Source organism: Eurypyga helias, unplaced genomic scaffold (assembly GCF_000690775.1).
Source record: "Eurypyga helias isolate BGI_N326 unplaced genomic scaffold, ASM69077v1 scaffold28222, whole genome shotgun sequence".
Classification (NCBI taxonomy): Eukaryota; Metazoa; Chordata; class Aves; order Eurypygiformes; family Eurypygidae; genus Eurypyga; species Eurypyga helias.
Window position 1 is genome coordinate 1 of NW_010236989.1, and position 17,500 is coordinate 17,500.

At 38.6% G+C, this 17,500-nt stretch overlaps 1 protein-coding gene across 1 annotated transcript in view; it reads left to right on the plus strand.

The window, feature by feature from the left end:
* Nucleotides 1-570: 570 nt before the first annotated feature.
* Nucleotides 571-17,500, plus strand: part of IQCH (IQ motif containing H) — a gene marked incomplete at its 5' end in the record, with an annotated part of 64,930 nt that continues 48,000 nt past the window's right edge. The window contains 7 exons of the mRNA XM_010147313.1: nucleotides 571-693; nucleotides 1,042-1,139; nucleotides 1,494-1,608; nucleotides 6,086-6,208; nucleotides 15,058-15,169; nucleotides 15,910-16,033; nucleotides 16,774-16,978. Coding sequence (XP_010145615.1) covers nucleotides 571-693; nucleotides 1,042-1,139; nucleotides 1,494-1,608; nucleotides 6,086-6,208; nucleotides 15,058-15,169; nucleotides 15,910-16,033; nucleotides 16,774-16,978 — 900 coding nt within the window. The remainder of the gene's footprint in view (nucleotides 694-1,041; nucleotides 1,140-1,493; nucleotides 1,609-6,085; nucleotides 6,209-15,057; nucleotides 15,170-15,909; nucleotides 16,034-16,773; nucleotides 16,979-17,500) is intronic.

Genomic DNA, 17,500 nt, shown 5'->3' on the forward strand with positions numbered 1-17,500 from the left:
GCGGGGGGCGCGGCCTCTGCTGAGGGGACGGGGGGGAGTCAGCCCCTGCGTGAGGGAGCGGCTGCGGCGTCCCCGGTGGATTTGGGATAAGGGCTTGGGCTTTTTGGATGTTGTTATTCTTGGCATAATATGACCTTGAACTTTTTTGATTAACGCACTGTAAAGACACGTTTTTGAGGTGGGCTGACGCGATCTCTTCGGCTGCCTCTGCTTCTCAGGGCCTCATTAACACTCCTGGGATTCCCGCAGAGTTAAGGCATTTGTGCCAAGAGAGCTGTCGGAAATGTGTAAGGAAAGGGAATTCCTAGGCAAAGGACGTCAGTCCTGAAATTTATTGCCATTGCTTTGCAAGATTGGTTTTAAAATGAATTCTTTTTTTCGGGTTTTCCACAATCAATGGCTTTAGCGTTATTTGCTTTGTATTCTCTTACTTATAAAAGTATACAAGTATAGGAGGCTGCATGTATCTTGTTCCTGTATTTAGGAAGAATTTAATTTGGATTACATCCTGCTACATAATCCCATGGGTTTTGGTCATGGGTATGATTTTTGTCCTAACTTGCTTTTTAGGTTCAAGAAGACCTTCACAAGCTTGAAGTGAAAGTGAAAAATACCACTGTGAAAGGAAATGTAGAAGCTGTGGATATTAGTGACCTGGAAGCAGCATCTGAAAGAACTGAACTTGGGCTGAGAGTAAGTAAAATGGAGCAGATCCAGGAGACAATTCAGTTTCTGAGTTCTCTGTCAGTAATTCACTTAGAGTACATGGGGCAATGCATTTGTCATCCTGCAAGATCCCGTTCTGATTAACAAGTGATAGCATCCATCAGACATTACGGATCAGAACCATGGCTGCTTTTCTTAGGCTGTCAGATCAGCTGGTTTTGTGCCCCATACCATTAGCCAAAATCTGATGTAGTCCAACAGAAGCACAAAGCCTACCAACTTTTCAGGCAAGTGAAGATCTGGATTGCTAAATTAACTGGGTTAAAGAAATTACCTTTGTAATAGCCTAAAAATTATTCTTTCCTCTCCCAACAGAAACATGCTGAAAATTATCAAAATGTTATAAATGGACAGGTGTTAACTGTTTCCTCTACTGAAAATAAAGAAGTACATTCAAAGGAGCCCCCTAAATGGTAAGTGCAACAGCTGTTTTATTGCAGAGACTATGCAGGTAGAAAGACAGAAACACTGTGGCATCAGAATCTTGTGAAGCAAATGGGAATACTGGCCCAGATGATGTTACTTTGGTCATTTGCTATTTTGGTTTTATTTTGTTTAAGCTAAAAAAAGTTACAGAAGTAAATGCAGTTCAAAGTAGCTACAGCAATCTTCTGCTAACTCCTGTGATTTTTTTTTTTTTTTGCTAAACGCAAATTTGAATAAAAATATAGCCTTTCAGATTCAACCAGATTGCAGCAGTATGGGTTTATTAAGTAAAATCAAAGTAATTTTTTTAAAACCTTACTGTTTGCTTCTTTCTAAATTAGGGGCCTTCATTTTGGTGCTTCTCAGAAACAGCTTATTTTACCACGAGTACCTGTTGAGCCCATGACGGTCCAGGCATACAGCAGATCAGCCCTACGCATGTCTCAAGGTTCACAGGTCTGAAATAACTTTCTACTTATTCTAAGAGAGACCACGTTAAATGAGTAGACTGATGTCTTGTAGGTTACCACTTGATCCCATAATGTTATGTTCTGACTCCACGTGGATTCAGTTTTTGATAATACACCATCTCTGACTGAAAGTGTTAAAAATCTCTCAGTAGAATAAACAGGCTTAGAGATAGGAGCCTTTTCTCAGTCTCACAGTCCAGATAAAATCGAAGTTAAGAAGGATTCAGCCTTTTATTTTTGGTTTTTGTTGGTTTTTTTTTTCCCCCACACAAGTATTTTGTTAGAGTCCTAAAACTAGATGTTTATTCTGCTATAAGGTCCCAGTCCTGTAAATACCGTATGTTTAACTGTGATTCTGCAAGTAATGTGTCTAAAATAAATGTAGCTATATACTGGAAGAGCAAGAGCACAGATATAAATGTGGTGTTTGAGACTGAAGATGGTTCTCTCTTTGGTTTTTGCATAAAAGATGGCAAATTTTGGGAAATAACTTCTGTTTGTGTATTGGGTAATCAACTCTATGATAAATATAGGCTCTCTCCTTGAAATCTGATTTCCGCCCCCCCCCCTTTTTTTTATAAATGAAATCCTCTTAAAATAATTTAAAGCCTTAAAATGTTTGTGTCTGAAGTATTTTTGCTTTTTTTTATTCTAAGCTGTGTATTTTGGCGGGTGAGTTCAAGGTGGTTTCCTCAAACATATTTTAAGAACAACCAAGGTACTTAGTCACAATGAAAAATACAGATTTGAAATAGAAAAATTGAAAATTGTCACAATTTTGGGTTATTACTGTTTAAATTTAAGGGAGCCCTGAGTGAGAGAGAACCTTAAGAAGAGGCTTCCTGTAGCGCGACGACTGTAACGGAAGCTAGGGATTAAAGCTACTTGAAATGATATAACCAGAATGAGTGGCCTAACGCTTACATTGCTGATTATCTTTGTAAAAGCAGTCCCAATATAAACCAGTATTAGAATAATGCTTACGCTGGCACTGATGGATAAAGTGGAATAGGATTGCTGATACTTTTTCCAGGCAGTATTCTGACCCTGTCCTGTATGAATACACTTACGTTGTGAGGAAAAAAAATCAGGGTTCAGCTACTCTGTAAACTCTGTATCATCCATGGTCTTTCAACTCTTCACGGGCACCAATGAGCTTAATTTATGGCGGAGCACCTGCTCTGCCCTGCCTTGACTTTCTCACTGTCTTTTCATTTCTGATATCTGTGGCATCTGCTTGGAAATGCATATCCAGTGACACACGAGCTAGCCCTAATTTCCCATTATAAAGGAATGGCACACGGTGCTGTTCTGCCAGCTGTTCTGTATGCTTACACAAAAAGCTTTTATTATTAAATAGTTGTGAAATCCAGCTGGGAAATTATCACCTACAATTCCGTATTTCCTGTCTTTTCCTTACTTGTAGCTATAAACATTTTTGGGTTTTTTTTTTAAAGCATACTTTGGTGTTTTGCAGAAATCCTTTCCACGCAAAGGAAATACTAGTGAACTGGTTAGTTTGCTGTTTGCAGTTTTAGGGAAATCAATAATTGATGCAGTAACATTTTTGTGCTTGGCAGTCCGTGGTACACCGTGCAGGAGCAGAAATGGAGCATGAGTTGTGTTTGTAGTAGATAGGATAAAGCAAGGTTGGAGTCAAATAAGCACAGATGCTGTTTGCACATATGCATTGCTGCAATACTTGTCATATGGGAAATAGCTTACCCACAGGTGTCAGAATAGGCTTAGAATTATTGTTTACTCACACATACGGTATTTGAGTTGTAGCAGCAGTCAGATAAGGCTGCAAATCTAGTTCAGAGCAGGAACTGTGAAGCGCTGCCCCGTTATTTGTCTGTTTTTCCCCCTACTATGTGTTGTAATTGAGTTTTGTCTTGAGAAACATAAAGAGGTGTCTCCCTCACGCAGTAATTGTAAAGCCTCTGCGTAGCAGTGGCTGAAAAGACAATGTTATCCAAAACTGGTGAGTGCATAAGTTCAAATTCTTTAAAAAAAAATATTCGATTAAGCTTTTTGGGATATCTGACCCGATGCTGCGCAGCTTTGCTTTTTGAGTTTGTGTTGTCTTTTTCTATAAGTTGATACCTCCTGTGACGTTCTGAATACACAGCAGAAGTTAATATTCTCTCAACATGAATAGGTGTAAATAAAGAGATGTTTCTAGGGGGCTCTAGAATGTGCAAATAAAAGAGCTAGACGTGAAAAGGAGTGCGGTTACCGACAATACGGGTTGTTTCAAAGATGAATATAATGTAGTCCATTCATAACGGAACTGGACTCTGTTAGAAGCCGTGCACCACATCCCTCTGCAAAACAGAATTACATAATGAATCAGATTTGTTGGTTTATTACATGATAGAAATGCCCTCCACTCTGAAATGGATTTTGTGTTGAAGTAGAACAAGAATTGAACCATTTAACTGTACTGAGCTTCTCAACCAGTTGTGTATAATCCAGTATACTCCATGTTAATAACTGAGCATAATAATAATTTCATATTATGTAATATAATAATTTCATATTATCGTTAATATCATGTTCTCCTTGAGCATGATATTAGCGATAATGCATTAGTCACCCAGCCATTCTCACCTCTCTCTTATTCTGTATCAAGATGGTTCAAGGTGTCTTAAATTTAAGACTTTGGATAAACATAAGACTTAGAAAATATAGATGAATGGATAATATTGGTGGAAGAGACCCATGATACCATCTGCTCCAGCTTCTGCAAATGTAGCATTGTCCCTTGCCATACACCTAAGCTGACAAAGTAACTTTTATCAGTGTTTTTTATTAAGCATTTTAATTCTTGTGGAATTCTGAGTGGAATCTGCCACTCCAGCACTGATCATTTCACTGTCAGAGTGGGGACTTACCACTGTAAACCATCTATTTTAATTGAGAAGGTACTCAGTTTTCCCCCAATTCTTGTTTAATAGCACAAACAGTTTCCTTTCTGTACAGGGGTGTGTTATAGTAATAAAATAAATACCACAAAATCACTGATGAGGTGAAAATGGAACTTTCTGTCTCTGTGCAGCCATGTGGCTAAAAGAGTAATTGGCTTGGATAATAACTTTTGTTATTCCAAACCTAAATCTAAATGAGCATCTCATTGATACATCTTCTTGTAATTACTATCAAAAGAAGAGAGTCTATTGTGCAGATAAATAAATTAAACCATTTTTAGTGCTTTCACAAAGTAATACAATTGTTTAACTGTTCAAATAGACATCTAATGATTCTTACTTTTATGGTATATTTTGCTTTTAAAACCCCAGAAGTCTCATAAATTCTTTTTTTTATGTTTACACAAGAGAGGTATCAGCAGAGAGATCTGGTATATAAATATTTCATTGGCTATTGCAATGTAAGGGAGCTTTTTGTATTCCCGTATCCATGTAATGGAAATTAAGCACGTACACCGCCAGTCTCCCAGCTCCTCCGTATCACCTTAGCTCTGGTGATACACTGCTCTCTGCCAGCTGAGGATTCCTTATGCGGCGTTGGGTGATAAATAAACCCCGTTGGATGCAGTCTAGTTAGCAGTGTTATTGCCCTAAAAGTGTTGGGAGGTAATACTGCACTTGGTGCAGCTCTGGGTGTAAACTAAAGCATGTGTTATGATAAATCAGAAGCTTTTTGACTTAAGAAACCTCTGCTCTAGTGAAAATATAGGGCAGCACTTCTAGCTTTTATAGGAGTATGTGATTTAGATACTTACTATACCAAGAAGGAACTTTAAGGTTTTTCTGACCATCGGGATTTAAATAATAGTAATTTTTATTAGCAAAATAGTTGAATCCATTCCATGCAGACGAGTACAGTACATTAAGGTACTGCTGTGTTTTAATTCCTGTTCCTATAAGGATTTTTTATTTCCTCATTTACTTCTAAGCAAGTGCTCGATCTGCATTGAGTCAATGGGCCATAACCGATCCAAAGAAGCTGTTCTGGTCCATCGGGTCGGTGATTCCTGAACGTCTCTGGCAGACATGGCCAAGGCAGATTGGATTGTTACCGTCTGTGGGAAGGATGCACGTGTAACACCCTCCCAACAGATACGGTGTGTGTAGAACCGTTGTTGTAACACAGGTCAATGGAATTCACTAATGGCCTGTGTTAATCAAGCGAGTCAAACCTGATTGTCCTTTCCACTGAAAATTTAACTCAAAGGTGTGGAAATTTCAGAGCTTGTAATGGAATTAATTCAACAAATTTTTGCACCGGCGTCTGTGTGAATAGTAGCTGTGTGCCTTGCTAAGTTTTGCATCTGATCAAAAGAGGTTTCTTCATTGTTTGCCCAGTTCTGTGTGGATAGTCAAATAACATGAATTTTTATCGTCATTTTTCAAATTTATGAACATGTTAGCCAATTCCTGCTTATAAACACTTCTGTCCTAGTGCAGTTATTTTAAGACTATGCCTATTATATATTTCAGCAGCAGGTGGAAAAAGATATGAAAATTATGCTTGACCCAGAGAACATCAATAATAAAGCTGTTTTAAAACACCAGAACTATGAGACCAGGCTGCCACTTATATCTAAGAAAAAATCTGCTCCTGTAAGTAACTTATGGGCTTATTATATGCATTACTTTTCACTTTTTAAGTTAATAGATCTCAGACCTAAATAAAGTATTTATTTTAAGTGAAAGTACCTCACGGTTTCCGACTTTTTGACTTTAATAAGTAACAATCAAAACTTTTTGAGTCACAGTGCTGGGGAAAACAAACCCGTAGCATAACAGGTTTAGCTAGGAAGACCCCAGCCCAGCAAAAGGGTAAGTATAAATGGGAATGTGCATGGTAAGTAATCTCAGTAAAATCAGGGAGTGAAGATAAGCAAACTAGAGCTTCTGGAGTTTAGGATGTGACCCAAAGACCAAGTAAAAGGGGTTTTGCTGACAAGAATAGGCTTTCAGTTCATTCTGTAGCCAGTTCTTAAAAAGATAAGGATACATTCTGTTTTCAAATGCTAACAGGATTGTCAGGAGTGAGTGAAAAATGCTTCTACTTCATTTCGGTGCTCTTTTTAATTGCCTTATTTTAGAGATGCAATCAATACTGTCAGTGGCATTGTACAGAATCAGTGTCACTGAATCAAAAAAACAGGGGTTACACTGAACGAGAATCGGAATCCTAGAGGGACAACATGAATGTGAGTGTCATTTACATCTTATTTTTCTGCCATGGTTTGTGAGGGAATGTTGAGTTTTACTACTTAGCTCCATGATGGGAGCACTTACTTTGCATTGTGAGGGACAGATTCAGGTCCTTCCTTTCCATATGGAGATATTTCCGTGTCTTGTATGTCCCAAGTGTCCTCACAGTCAAGCTACAAGGTGTTCTGACGCACAGCCTTTCTTTTATCTCTAGTCAAGGTGTTTCCCATAATGCAAAACACGCATCCGCCCAAGCTCAGACTGTTCACTTCCACAACATTCTACTGACTGGTATCCATCAAATCACCCTTCTCTATTCTTTCTGGTCTGAGAACATTCAAGTTGTGTAAGATTAAGTTTTGATTCTTCCAGATTTGTCTTCTGCAACTGCTGCTCCTCTTAAATAAACAAATGAATGTGAAGATGACATTTTCTGCAAAGTATGCTTTAAAAAATACGTAATAGGCACAGGCGTCCCTCCAAAGATCAGTTATGTTCCCAAATTCAGCTCGGCACTGCGGTCCACATGACAGAATATGCCAAATGGTCTCATGTGAGGATGCTCTGCTACAATTTAATTTATGTAGTAGAAGCGTTTTGCAGCAAGCCTAGTGCTGTGAGACATTCTGGGGTATTTGGTTTTAAACAACATAAACAGAATCGGTGAACGGCACAGTTGTGAGCTGCCACTTATAAAAAATGATTTTTGAAAGCTGTTGCCCAGACTAAGAGGTGATTTGTCTAACCCTGTGATATACAGTTAATTAGAAAAAAGCATCATGGCTAATAGCTTTTTAGAACCACTCTAAAACACTCACAGAGAGGAATATTATACTACTGCAGAGCGCCATGTGTTTTACCATTCTCACTGAAACATATACTGATCAGAGACAACTTAAATTACAAACGTTTAGTGAAAATTAGTCAAGCTCTCTGATACGTATTTACAGTTGCTCAGGAGCTGTTTACGGCAGGGAGATGGGCTGAAAGAAACAAGTAGGTATTTCCTAGCTCTAATTTATTTATGGCATTTACTGAAGTAAATGCTTCTTAGAAGTTTTCAAGCCTTGTGACCCAATCTGTGTTTTGAAATGGCCTGGCTTCACTGGGGGAAAAATTTTTGAGATTAGATTTGCAAAACCCACTACTGAGCGTGTGAATGAAGGCATTTTTGTTCAGTGTGAGCTAAGCTAGCACTTACAGGAATGGTAGTTCTGGATCACCAAGAGGAACTAAAATAAATCGATGTGTAGTTGCAGGTCTAAAATGATATGGTCTTTAGTTTTGGAAAAAAAAAATCAATTAAAGGAGCCTCAAGAATTAAGTTAGGTGCTACCTACCCTGTTTGTACTGATCAGCCATTAGAGGGCAATATTTGTACGCGCACATGCGGGCACACACGTGTGCACCTGCGTACGGGCCCTAGGTATGTATATAAGTTCAAAGATTATCTCCCCCAAAAAGTCAGTGGCAAAAGGACTCTCACAGAAGCAAATTAAAAACTAATTGCTTGGTTAACTGCATTCAGTTTTTCCAAGAGTTGGCAGTATCCGAGTTTTCCGGGAGACCTGAGCGTTTAAAAATGTGATGAGATTAAAAACAGACTGGTTTTGAGGTGACTGGAGAGGTCGAGCACAAATCTACATGGACTTTTTATTATCCTGCCATTTGAGTAGTGTGAAAAATTATTAGTAAGGATCTCATTGTTTCATGAAAAATGTCTTCTTTTCTTGCTCTTTTGGTATTATAAAGTTGCTGACGCAGGATTTTATGGCAGAGACTGAGAACAATTAACTATTGCCCTTTTGTACTTTTTTGGGTCTGATAAGCACTAATGCTTCATCCTCTGTGAAGTTCTGTAGTTATCCTAAAATGAGGACTGTAATTCTCTTTGAAACACCGTGGGCAGACTGGGCATCACTTAATTTTGTAGCCAATATCTGGATAATAAGTGAAAAATGATGACTAGATAATTATTAAGTATGTATACTTCCCGTGGATTATCTAGCGACACAAATAGTAATCTGAATTGCAGCAAAAATAATTCTGATGAACTGCTGCAATGTAGAAAAGATTCACAGCTCTACCTTTCGTTTTCATAGGACTGCTGTTCTTTTATAGAATTATACTGGCATTTTTTGGTCCTTATTTTCTTATAAATGTATATTATACTGTAAACTTAGGAACCTCTTAATTTATTCATGAGGTAGAATTTAATATGGTGATGATTTCTAGCCTGTATGAGTTGCATCGTCTATAGTGTGGCTCTAATGGTGATGGCAGTGATTCTGTGTGGTGGTCAGCTTTTTTTAAGCTAAATTATTTGAGCACAACCATTCTGATCATGCCCTCAGTTATTTGTTCTTTATTCAGGGTTTGCATCATGCTAATCATGAATGTGTATTGCTGAAAGTCTATTTGTTTCCAAAATTGTAAAGTAAGGCAAAGCAGGGCAATTCTTTCCATTTCAAGTGACTAAAGGAAGTCGGAGAAGAAAACCAGGTCTTTCGGTCCTTAAAACCTGACTGTGTTTTTATAAAAGTTATGCATATGGCTATAATTACAGTCAAAGCATAACTTGGCAGTGGTAGCAGAATGAGACTTAAACAAATCGATGTTACACTCCGGTAATTCAAAATAAGCTTGTTGCATTTGTACTATGGTATGTAATCATAATAACCAGCGCAGTGAATTAATAAAATCTTCTTGTCACTAAAAATAAAAAGGAAATAATTGGTGAGATAGAGTTAACTTAACAGATGACTACAGTCAGCATCCTTTCAACCTAGAAATGGAAATGTGAAGGTCACCCCCATCTCAGATGACAAACGTAGAACATTTTGTTGGTAAACAAATTAATCTTTTGAAAGGTCACCATTTGTTTTAAGTTTTTATCCAGTTCTTGTCATCTGGAATTGGAGATTGACTGTCATTTGCTAGGTAGGGGTGCAGCCAAAGCTGCTGAAGCTGTTCCTGTATGTATCAGCATTCCTTGACAAAACTCAGTGCCTGATTGGGATGCTATGGGCTGCTGGTTTACAGCTGTCTCCGGACAAGAAAGGAGGCCCACCCCTGAATTCCAATAAGTCGGTCCTGCATGTTCTGCCTCGTGTAAGCTGGCCCCTTGCCCACAAGTAAAATGTATTGTAGTTCAAGCCAGCAATTATCTTTCTTACTTCCTTCTGTGCTGCTTCTGTTGCCTTTCTCAAAAAGCAGATGTGGGATTCACCAAAGTTCTCCATCTATTCTCTTTTGCACCTGTTATGGCAGAATCTTGATAGATTTAAATTTTTGGGAGAGCTAGCGTAGGCCATCAAAGGAGTAAAGCTTGATTTTTTCCAAGTACGTGGAAAACTGACAGTTCAGAGCCATCTCTGTTAACTTTAAGAGCCCAGAGTAGGTAAGAATAACATATGAGACCTGTTGTTGAAGCTGCCTTGGTTCTCCATGTTGGAGGTTTTATTTTGGGCTTTCTGTTTAAACTGGACTTTATTTTCTGCAGATGAATTCTGAGGGAAATAATCTGTATTCATATTTCAGTGTTACATCTCAGGGAAACTATTAATCATTAGGTAGGTAAAATGCTGGACTAAGCCAATCAGAATGAGAAGGACAAAATTTCATTTTCTATATAATTTTCCTACTCAGAAATCTTCTTGAATAAAAAGATAGCCAGTCTTTAAAATTGTTCAAATTTAATTAAAATTAGCTTAATTATGTCTTTTTAATACCCTGTTTCTTCCTACTTTCATCTCATTTTGTCTTACCTGTTTAAACAAGTGAGAAGCAGTCATCAATATGCCTGTTTTCTCTTTTCTGTCTGCTTTTTTCTTTGGTTGTGCTCGATGAAGAACATGATCTATCAAGTTTGATAACTTGCTATCCTTCCTACCCTGCTTCACCTCTGGAGTAGTGTGGGCTTGTTTCTGTAGCACATTTTATCTGGGGAACAGACCGTTCACCAAAGTCCCAGTTTCCCTTAGACGTGCTTTCTACAAGCTCTTACCTGCCAGTTTCCTGGGCATATTGAAAACTGACCTTAGTTCCGTTGATTTTACTTTGCTATGCTCTCCTCCCCTTTATGGGGATTATGAACTGTGTACGTCAAATGTTTCTAGGAACTTCCTAATAAAAAATAGGAAGGTAGATGGCAGTTTGGAGAAGATGATAATGCAGCGATAGATTACTGACACATACCTTTTCTACCATTACTGTCAAGCTCTGTGGTTTTCTGAGGTGAGATTTGGTAAATAAATACATCTAATCTGGTCTTCAGTTGGTAAACTGTAGTTTTCAAACATGGTGGTCCTCGGTTTCATTCTGTATTTAATACTAGTCTCTATTATTTTACTGGGGGAAAACATATTTATAAACACATTTTAAAAAAGGAGGGGTTGTAGTTGAATGTTGCTGTCTAGGTAAAAAGAAAGCAAATCGAGAACTAATCAGAAAATCCCTGTGGTGGTACAACAAGTGCCCTATTTAAAATGAAGCAAAAAGCAAAAAATCAAGTGGGAGAGGTTTATCCACAGGAGAAAAACACTTTAGAAAAGGTAATAGAATTGTTTTTCTCATGTCCCAGGTTAATTACACTCAGAAGTGCTTGAAATGAAAAAAAAAAAATAGTTTTTCAGCACACTCCAAGCATATTATCAGGCTGGGAAGGCTGTAGCTCGTGCTCCCTGCCAGCCCTATAAAACTCTAACTGTACCCATGGCGAAGCAGGCTGTGTGCTGACCTCAGTAACGCGTATTCGCTGAATCATAATCGTCGTCACAGCTTTGCTAGAAGACGTGGCTCATGCAGGAAGATGTTCGAGGCTCCAACCACCTCGTAGAGGTAACGGTTGCTTGGGTCCTACCTGAGAGGAAGCAGGTGAGGTGCCTTTTAAGTATCTTCTTAAGTTAAATCACTAAATAATGGTAACAAGTACTGCAAGGAAAAGGTTTACTTTTAGCTTTGTCATATAGTCTAGGTTTTATTGGTTTTAAGGTCTTATCGTTAATTGAGTTGGCTTAATTTTAGTGAAAATAACTGAAGGATGGAAGCATTTTGTCAAATTTTCCTGTGATATCTCACCGGACTTTTTGAGAGGGCAGGTAATGCAGCAAATAGGAAAGAACACAGAAGAAGGGTGGACAGATCGGGTGGAATTTTTGCAGGTAACTTTTGGGTCAGCTCCATAGTTCAAGTTGCCTGTGCCATGTAATGAAGTGAATCATAGTGGCACTGTGCAGTGTAAATGAGAGCTTAAATTACATTAGTTGCATCTGTCCTTATTTTAACATAACACGTGCCATGGGCGTGATGGAGATTACAGGATACAGGGGAGAAGAATTAAGTATCTATCTCCAGTTAGGAAAAAAAAACCCCAAACCAAAAAACCTCTAGGCTGCTTTTGAACTCATACACTCCACCTGAACTGCTTTTCTTTGTAGCTTATTACATCTCTATGAACACAAACGAAATACATGTGTTTCACAGTGCTGTTTATCATAACGAAACTCCTGGGATTTAAAGTAGGATAAAACTGACCGGTAATAAAAAATAGCAATAGCCTGAAAAAGGAGTCACTGTTTAATTAAATTTCTTTCATTTCATGTATTTTTGTTGTGTCCTCAACAAACTGCTGGGGCTGAGAGTGACTAGGAAAGTGTGGTTTATTATTCCCTTTTCTCAGTATCAAGCCACTTATGTGCCAGCTGGTATCAAGTTAATCTTTGTTATATGCTTATTGCTATTTTCTTGGAACACAAGGACATGACGATTCATACATCTAGATCCCTTAAAGCGTAATGCTTCATAATGGCCATAACTAAAATGAGTGCCTGTGATTTCTCTGAAAGATTCTCTATTATGATAAAGCATATACATTTGCTGTTTCCCTAATGTCTCTCGTGGACAGTGTTATTATACAAATTGGGAGGAAAAATTATAATAGTTTATGTTGATCTATCTCATTTCCCTATTAGGATTATAAGCAGTTCTTTAGAATTGCCTGTTCCTTTCTATGAAGTTGATGGTTGCTGTTATTCACTAATTATCACAATAGTGCTCAAAGATCCCAATCATGATCTAATCCTATCATACTAAAAGCTGTACACAAGCACGATAATCAGCCATTAAAACCTAGTATTTTAAACCAGGAAGGCCCAATGTGTTCTGTAAAAGAGTTAAATACTGTTATTCCCATTTTGTAGAGCTATCGATATTTCCTTGCTTTCTAATTTTGTGTCTTTAATATTATTTTAAGGTAGTTTATCATCCATAATGAAATAATTTTTTAAAAGGCAAATTAAAGAAGTCTCCAGCACATGGCATAAGGTTGTCTTCCATATAGCTCATCAGCAGGGTTCAAACACTTCTGTCCACCATAAGAATTCCTAACCGTTGGACTCAGGGAGTAACTGCTAACATATTGTCACTCACAGGAGCGTGGGACCTTACTTGTATTGGGCTTCATGGCTATTTGCTGACTAAAGATGAGACTGTGGGGTCTTGAGGTCCCCTCCAAATTGGGAGGGAGATGTACATACAAACCTGTCTGCTTCTTTTTCCCAGTCTGCTCCAGTTTCCCCCATTCCCACTTCTATCTTGCCCCAGTCTCTCTGTTCCTTGTGATTGTCTTCTGACACTGCTTCCAGAACATATCCTAGTCTTACCTGCCTGATTCCCTGCCAGGCTTCCAGCCTATCTGCCAGGCTTTGTCCAGCCTGTCCCAATGCTTTTTCCGAACTCAGCTGCCCCCAGGTCTTTTCCCTTCTCCAAACTGCTTGCTGGCTTTCATGTTTGCTCAGAGACCCACTGTGCCCCTCCAACTACCTTTCTTCTTCTCAAGATTGATAATAGATACTCACACCAGTGTGCTGGCACTTATTTACCCTATTCATTCAAATTTCATCGCTTCTTGTGTCACCTGGACCCAGCATGAAAGCTGCTAGAGAACCTGGAGAGTTGGAGTTTCAGAGGGAGTTCTGAGCAGCATATGTTAGAGCTGATCCCTAGGTAATTTAGCTGCTAAAACTAAGAAACCTTTATCTAGATTTCCAAAAATCTGTTGACAGAGAAAGGTTCGATAAACTAGTGTTGTGTTTTCCTGTTGTTTCATAAAACATTTGAGTATATTTAAGTTGAATCTTTCATGTCTCTCTAGGTTTATCATTATCTTATTTTTCTGGTATCAGGCAGGTGAGAGAAAACAATGCAATTTGCTGGTGGTGATGGTTCACTGTCATCAAGTGAGAGATCTCGGTGATGCTCCTTGCCTTTAAGTTGCATGTGCTGTAAAGCTTATACCCACTGAATATCTAGCGCTCTGTTTCTTGAGGAGAAGACACATTGCAAACGGAATAGTACGTGTATTCCTAGTCAGAAAGAAAGTGAAGATACTTAAGATACTGGAGAGAGAAAAGAAAATGTGAGGCGATAACACGGAGTTTTTGTATTTATAATACTGAAGCCTGCGGTGGCAATATATTCTTTTCCCTGTGGAATGCTCTATATGTGCGATAATAAGCATAACAGTAAGACACATGATATCGCTGTCCCAAAGTGATGTTTGTCACTGCTTGAATTCCTGGCACTTAGAACCAGCAGGTTGCATTCTTTTCAGGCAAGCGCAGGTTAATTGGGGCAGTGAGGAAGCTTTAATCCCTACATTAGCACAGCTGGTGTGGCACATGTTTCCACATCACATTGTCAGGCTATGTCATTCCCTGATGTCCGTGAGGAACCCTGAAACTTCAGAAATCTGTGATACTTACTCTTCCCTGATTTCTGAGTATTTTCACATATTTTAATTCCATTGGTATTCTTCCCAGCAAAAAATTATTTGCATGTTTGAAAGTATTTCCTTTTCTTTCTGGTACCTTGTCTGTGTGTGCATTTTATATATTAATTCAAAGGCTGTTCTGTCAAGAAATACTATGTTTACACTACAGTCATTAAAACTGACTAAACTTCTTGTGATTCCTTTATTAACTAGTACACTGATTTTTGCATAGCGGAAGTTACATCACATCAATTGGATTTAATTAGCTTTTATTTTAAATTACTAAAGTAATGACAGTAGACAATACTGTAGCATGTTCATAAGTAGTGGTACTGTAGCATGTACTGTTACACTGTTAAATCTTAATGAAACTATTCATAGCAGAACTATTTATTATTCATTATTGCGGGAGGAGAAAAGCGTGTCTTTGCAAATCCAGGATTTCTCTTTGTTAAAAGAAGATTCTGTCTCTTCCTAGAGGTGTAGTCAGAAGACAGTGAAAGGTCATACAGTTAGCAGCCTTTGGGGTTTGCCTGCCTCTCACCGTGTGGATTCTCCCTTACCCCTGTTAGAAGAAGGTACAACAAGAGGTGAGTCACGGAAGCCCACCTGGCTACTGTTGCCACCGGATGTATGCTACATAAGCAGTGTGGTTTGCAGCAGGTATTTGGTAATCAGATTTTCTGGCACCTCAAAACCTGTAAGAACTGTGATCTCAAACATTGCAAAGAGTAGAGATAACTTCAACCTACTTACTCCGTGTGGTAACTAACTTAGGACTTAGCGTATGGCATGTTGAGCATCATCCTCCCCCAGCCCGTTATCTTGGAATTCACAGAGTTCAGTTCCTACTGGAAAGAAGAAATGTGTGTGATGGAGGATTCTTGTGTGACTCGATAACAAGGTCAAAATAAACGGTCATGATTAATCTCTGGTTATTAACCATTCTATCTTAACTAGACCTGCACGTCACCGCTTTAGCAATCCGTCCATATTCATGATGACATTGTGGTTTACAAGAGTTAATTCTCATCCATTCTGTGTGTTAAATTGCCATTGTATAAGCACGTATTTCCTTCTGAGAAGCAGCACCATCACAAGATATTTAATGTGTTTGTCATTTTTTATAGGCAGAGTTCACCTTACTTGAAGGTGAAATACTGAATATTGAAAGATAAGAATCTAGCAATAAAACTGCTGCTTTTCAAGTTTTGATTTGGAATTGGAAGAATTTGATTCTGCCTTTGTTGAATCCTTCCGTTCTTGTTACGAATTCTTTTTCTTTCATAGCTGGAATGTATATGAGTTGTTCAGTAATGTCATCTTGTAGGTACTGTGAGCCTACCCCAGCAAAGGCTTGTCCCTCCAGCAACTCTTCAGGCATGTCCTGTTGTATGCAAAGCAGCACCCTTCCATGAATTTCCCAGGCAGCACAAGAAGTCAGCTGCGGGTGAGTGCAAAGGATTGACAACAACCATCAGTTGCATCTGCAACTTCGCTCAGGCCCTTGTTTTATCTCACAGTCATCGCTGTCTAGTGGCACTCACTCAAATTCTTAAAAATACTAAATGCCTAAAGATGTACACTACTATCTTATGTCTTGCCATGGAATGAGAATCACATTTCTTAATCCCTGTGAGGATTTGGTCCCTGTTAATTTCTGAAATTCCAGTAGGTTCCTACCTGCTTCTTTCAAATTCTAAGCCCCTGAATCTGAAGAGCTGACCCTTGGGGTTAGTCTACAGCAAATGTTATTGTAAGCCTCAGGAGGAATCCCAAAAATGTGAAAAGCCCTCCTAATGAAAAGGGGTGGTTGAAAACTAAAATTGTGTATGAAATAACCTGCAGTATCAGTGCTAATATTTTGAAATTGATACCCTGCGTATGTTGGCTGGCATATTACAGACTTTACAACATTATCGATTAAAGCTGTGATGCGTTTTCCTATAGCCTAATCTCAGTCTTCACAACAGCGACCTGTTTAGCGTGGTTTAGTTTATGGCCATCTGGTGACATTCCTCAATGTTTTTTGGTGATAACTCGCAAAAATTGCAACCCACATGGACAGAAGAGCAAACTGGAGCATGCCGGTACCTAACGGTAGGAGATAGAATACCACTTTGATGCCATTATTGCACTTATTTAACAATGAAACCTGTGATCAATTTTTTTTTTCCGGTACAGGAGGGATTAGTAGTAGGGTGGACCCTGAGAATACAGACACCATCACCTTCCCAAACTCAAAGGAAGCAATTTATGGCAAATATTCCTCTAGTAAAGGTAACATTCCACCACTTCCATCCAGCAGCTCCATTGTTTCAGCAAGGAAATCAAAGCCGACATGGATGTATCCAGTTCAACAGTTGGAATCTGAGCCTCAGATTCCCTCTCAGACACAGGTATTTAGGCAGTGAGGGTAATGAGGTTTTATTTATGTTTTTAATACTGTCTTCACCAGCTGTACTTTTAAGAAGTGACTGTAAGTCATGGGAGGGTTTCAACCAAAGCCAGTAAATAGTAACTGTTGAAGTAAGTAGGAAATACTTTGTATACTGGCACTTTCTACTTTCTGAAGTCTTCTACCTAAATTTGTCTGCTTTTCCACAGAATCTTAGAGAATAAGTCTAGAAAGGATGTTACGAGGTTATCTAGACCTCCAGGCAGAATTACCTGTACCTGTGATATTGCGGACAGATGTTGTTCTAACCTGTTCTGAAAACTTTGGGTGATAGCAACTCCACAGTCTCCCTGGGCCATCTGTTCCAGTGCTTAACTAACTGTCTTTACTGTTATAACAGAGTTTTTTAATGTCTCATCTAAATCTCCCTCACTGCAGTTAAGCAAATGTAGTGTTTCCCTTTATATTTACTGAAGACTATAGGGGAGTTTGACCTTGGCTGTTAATGCTTGCTGACTGTTCT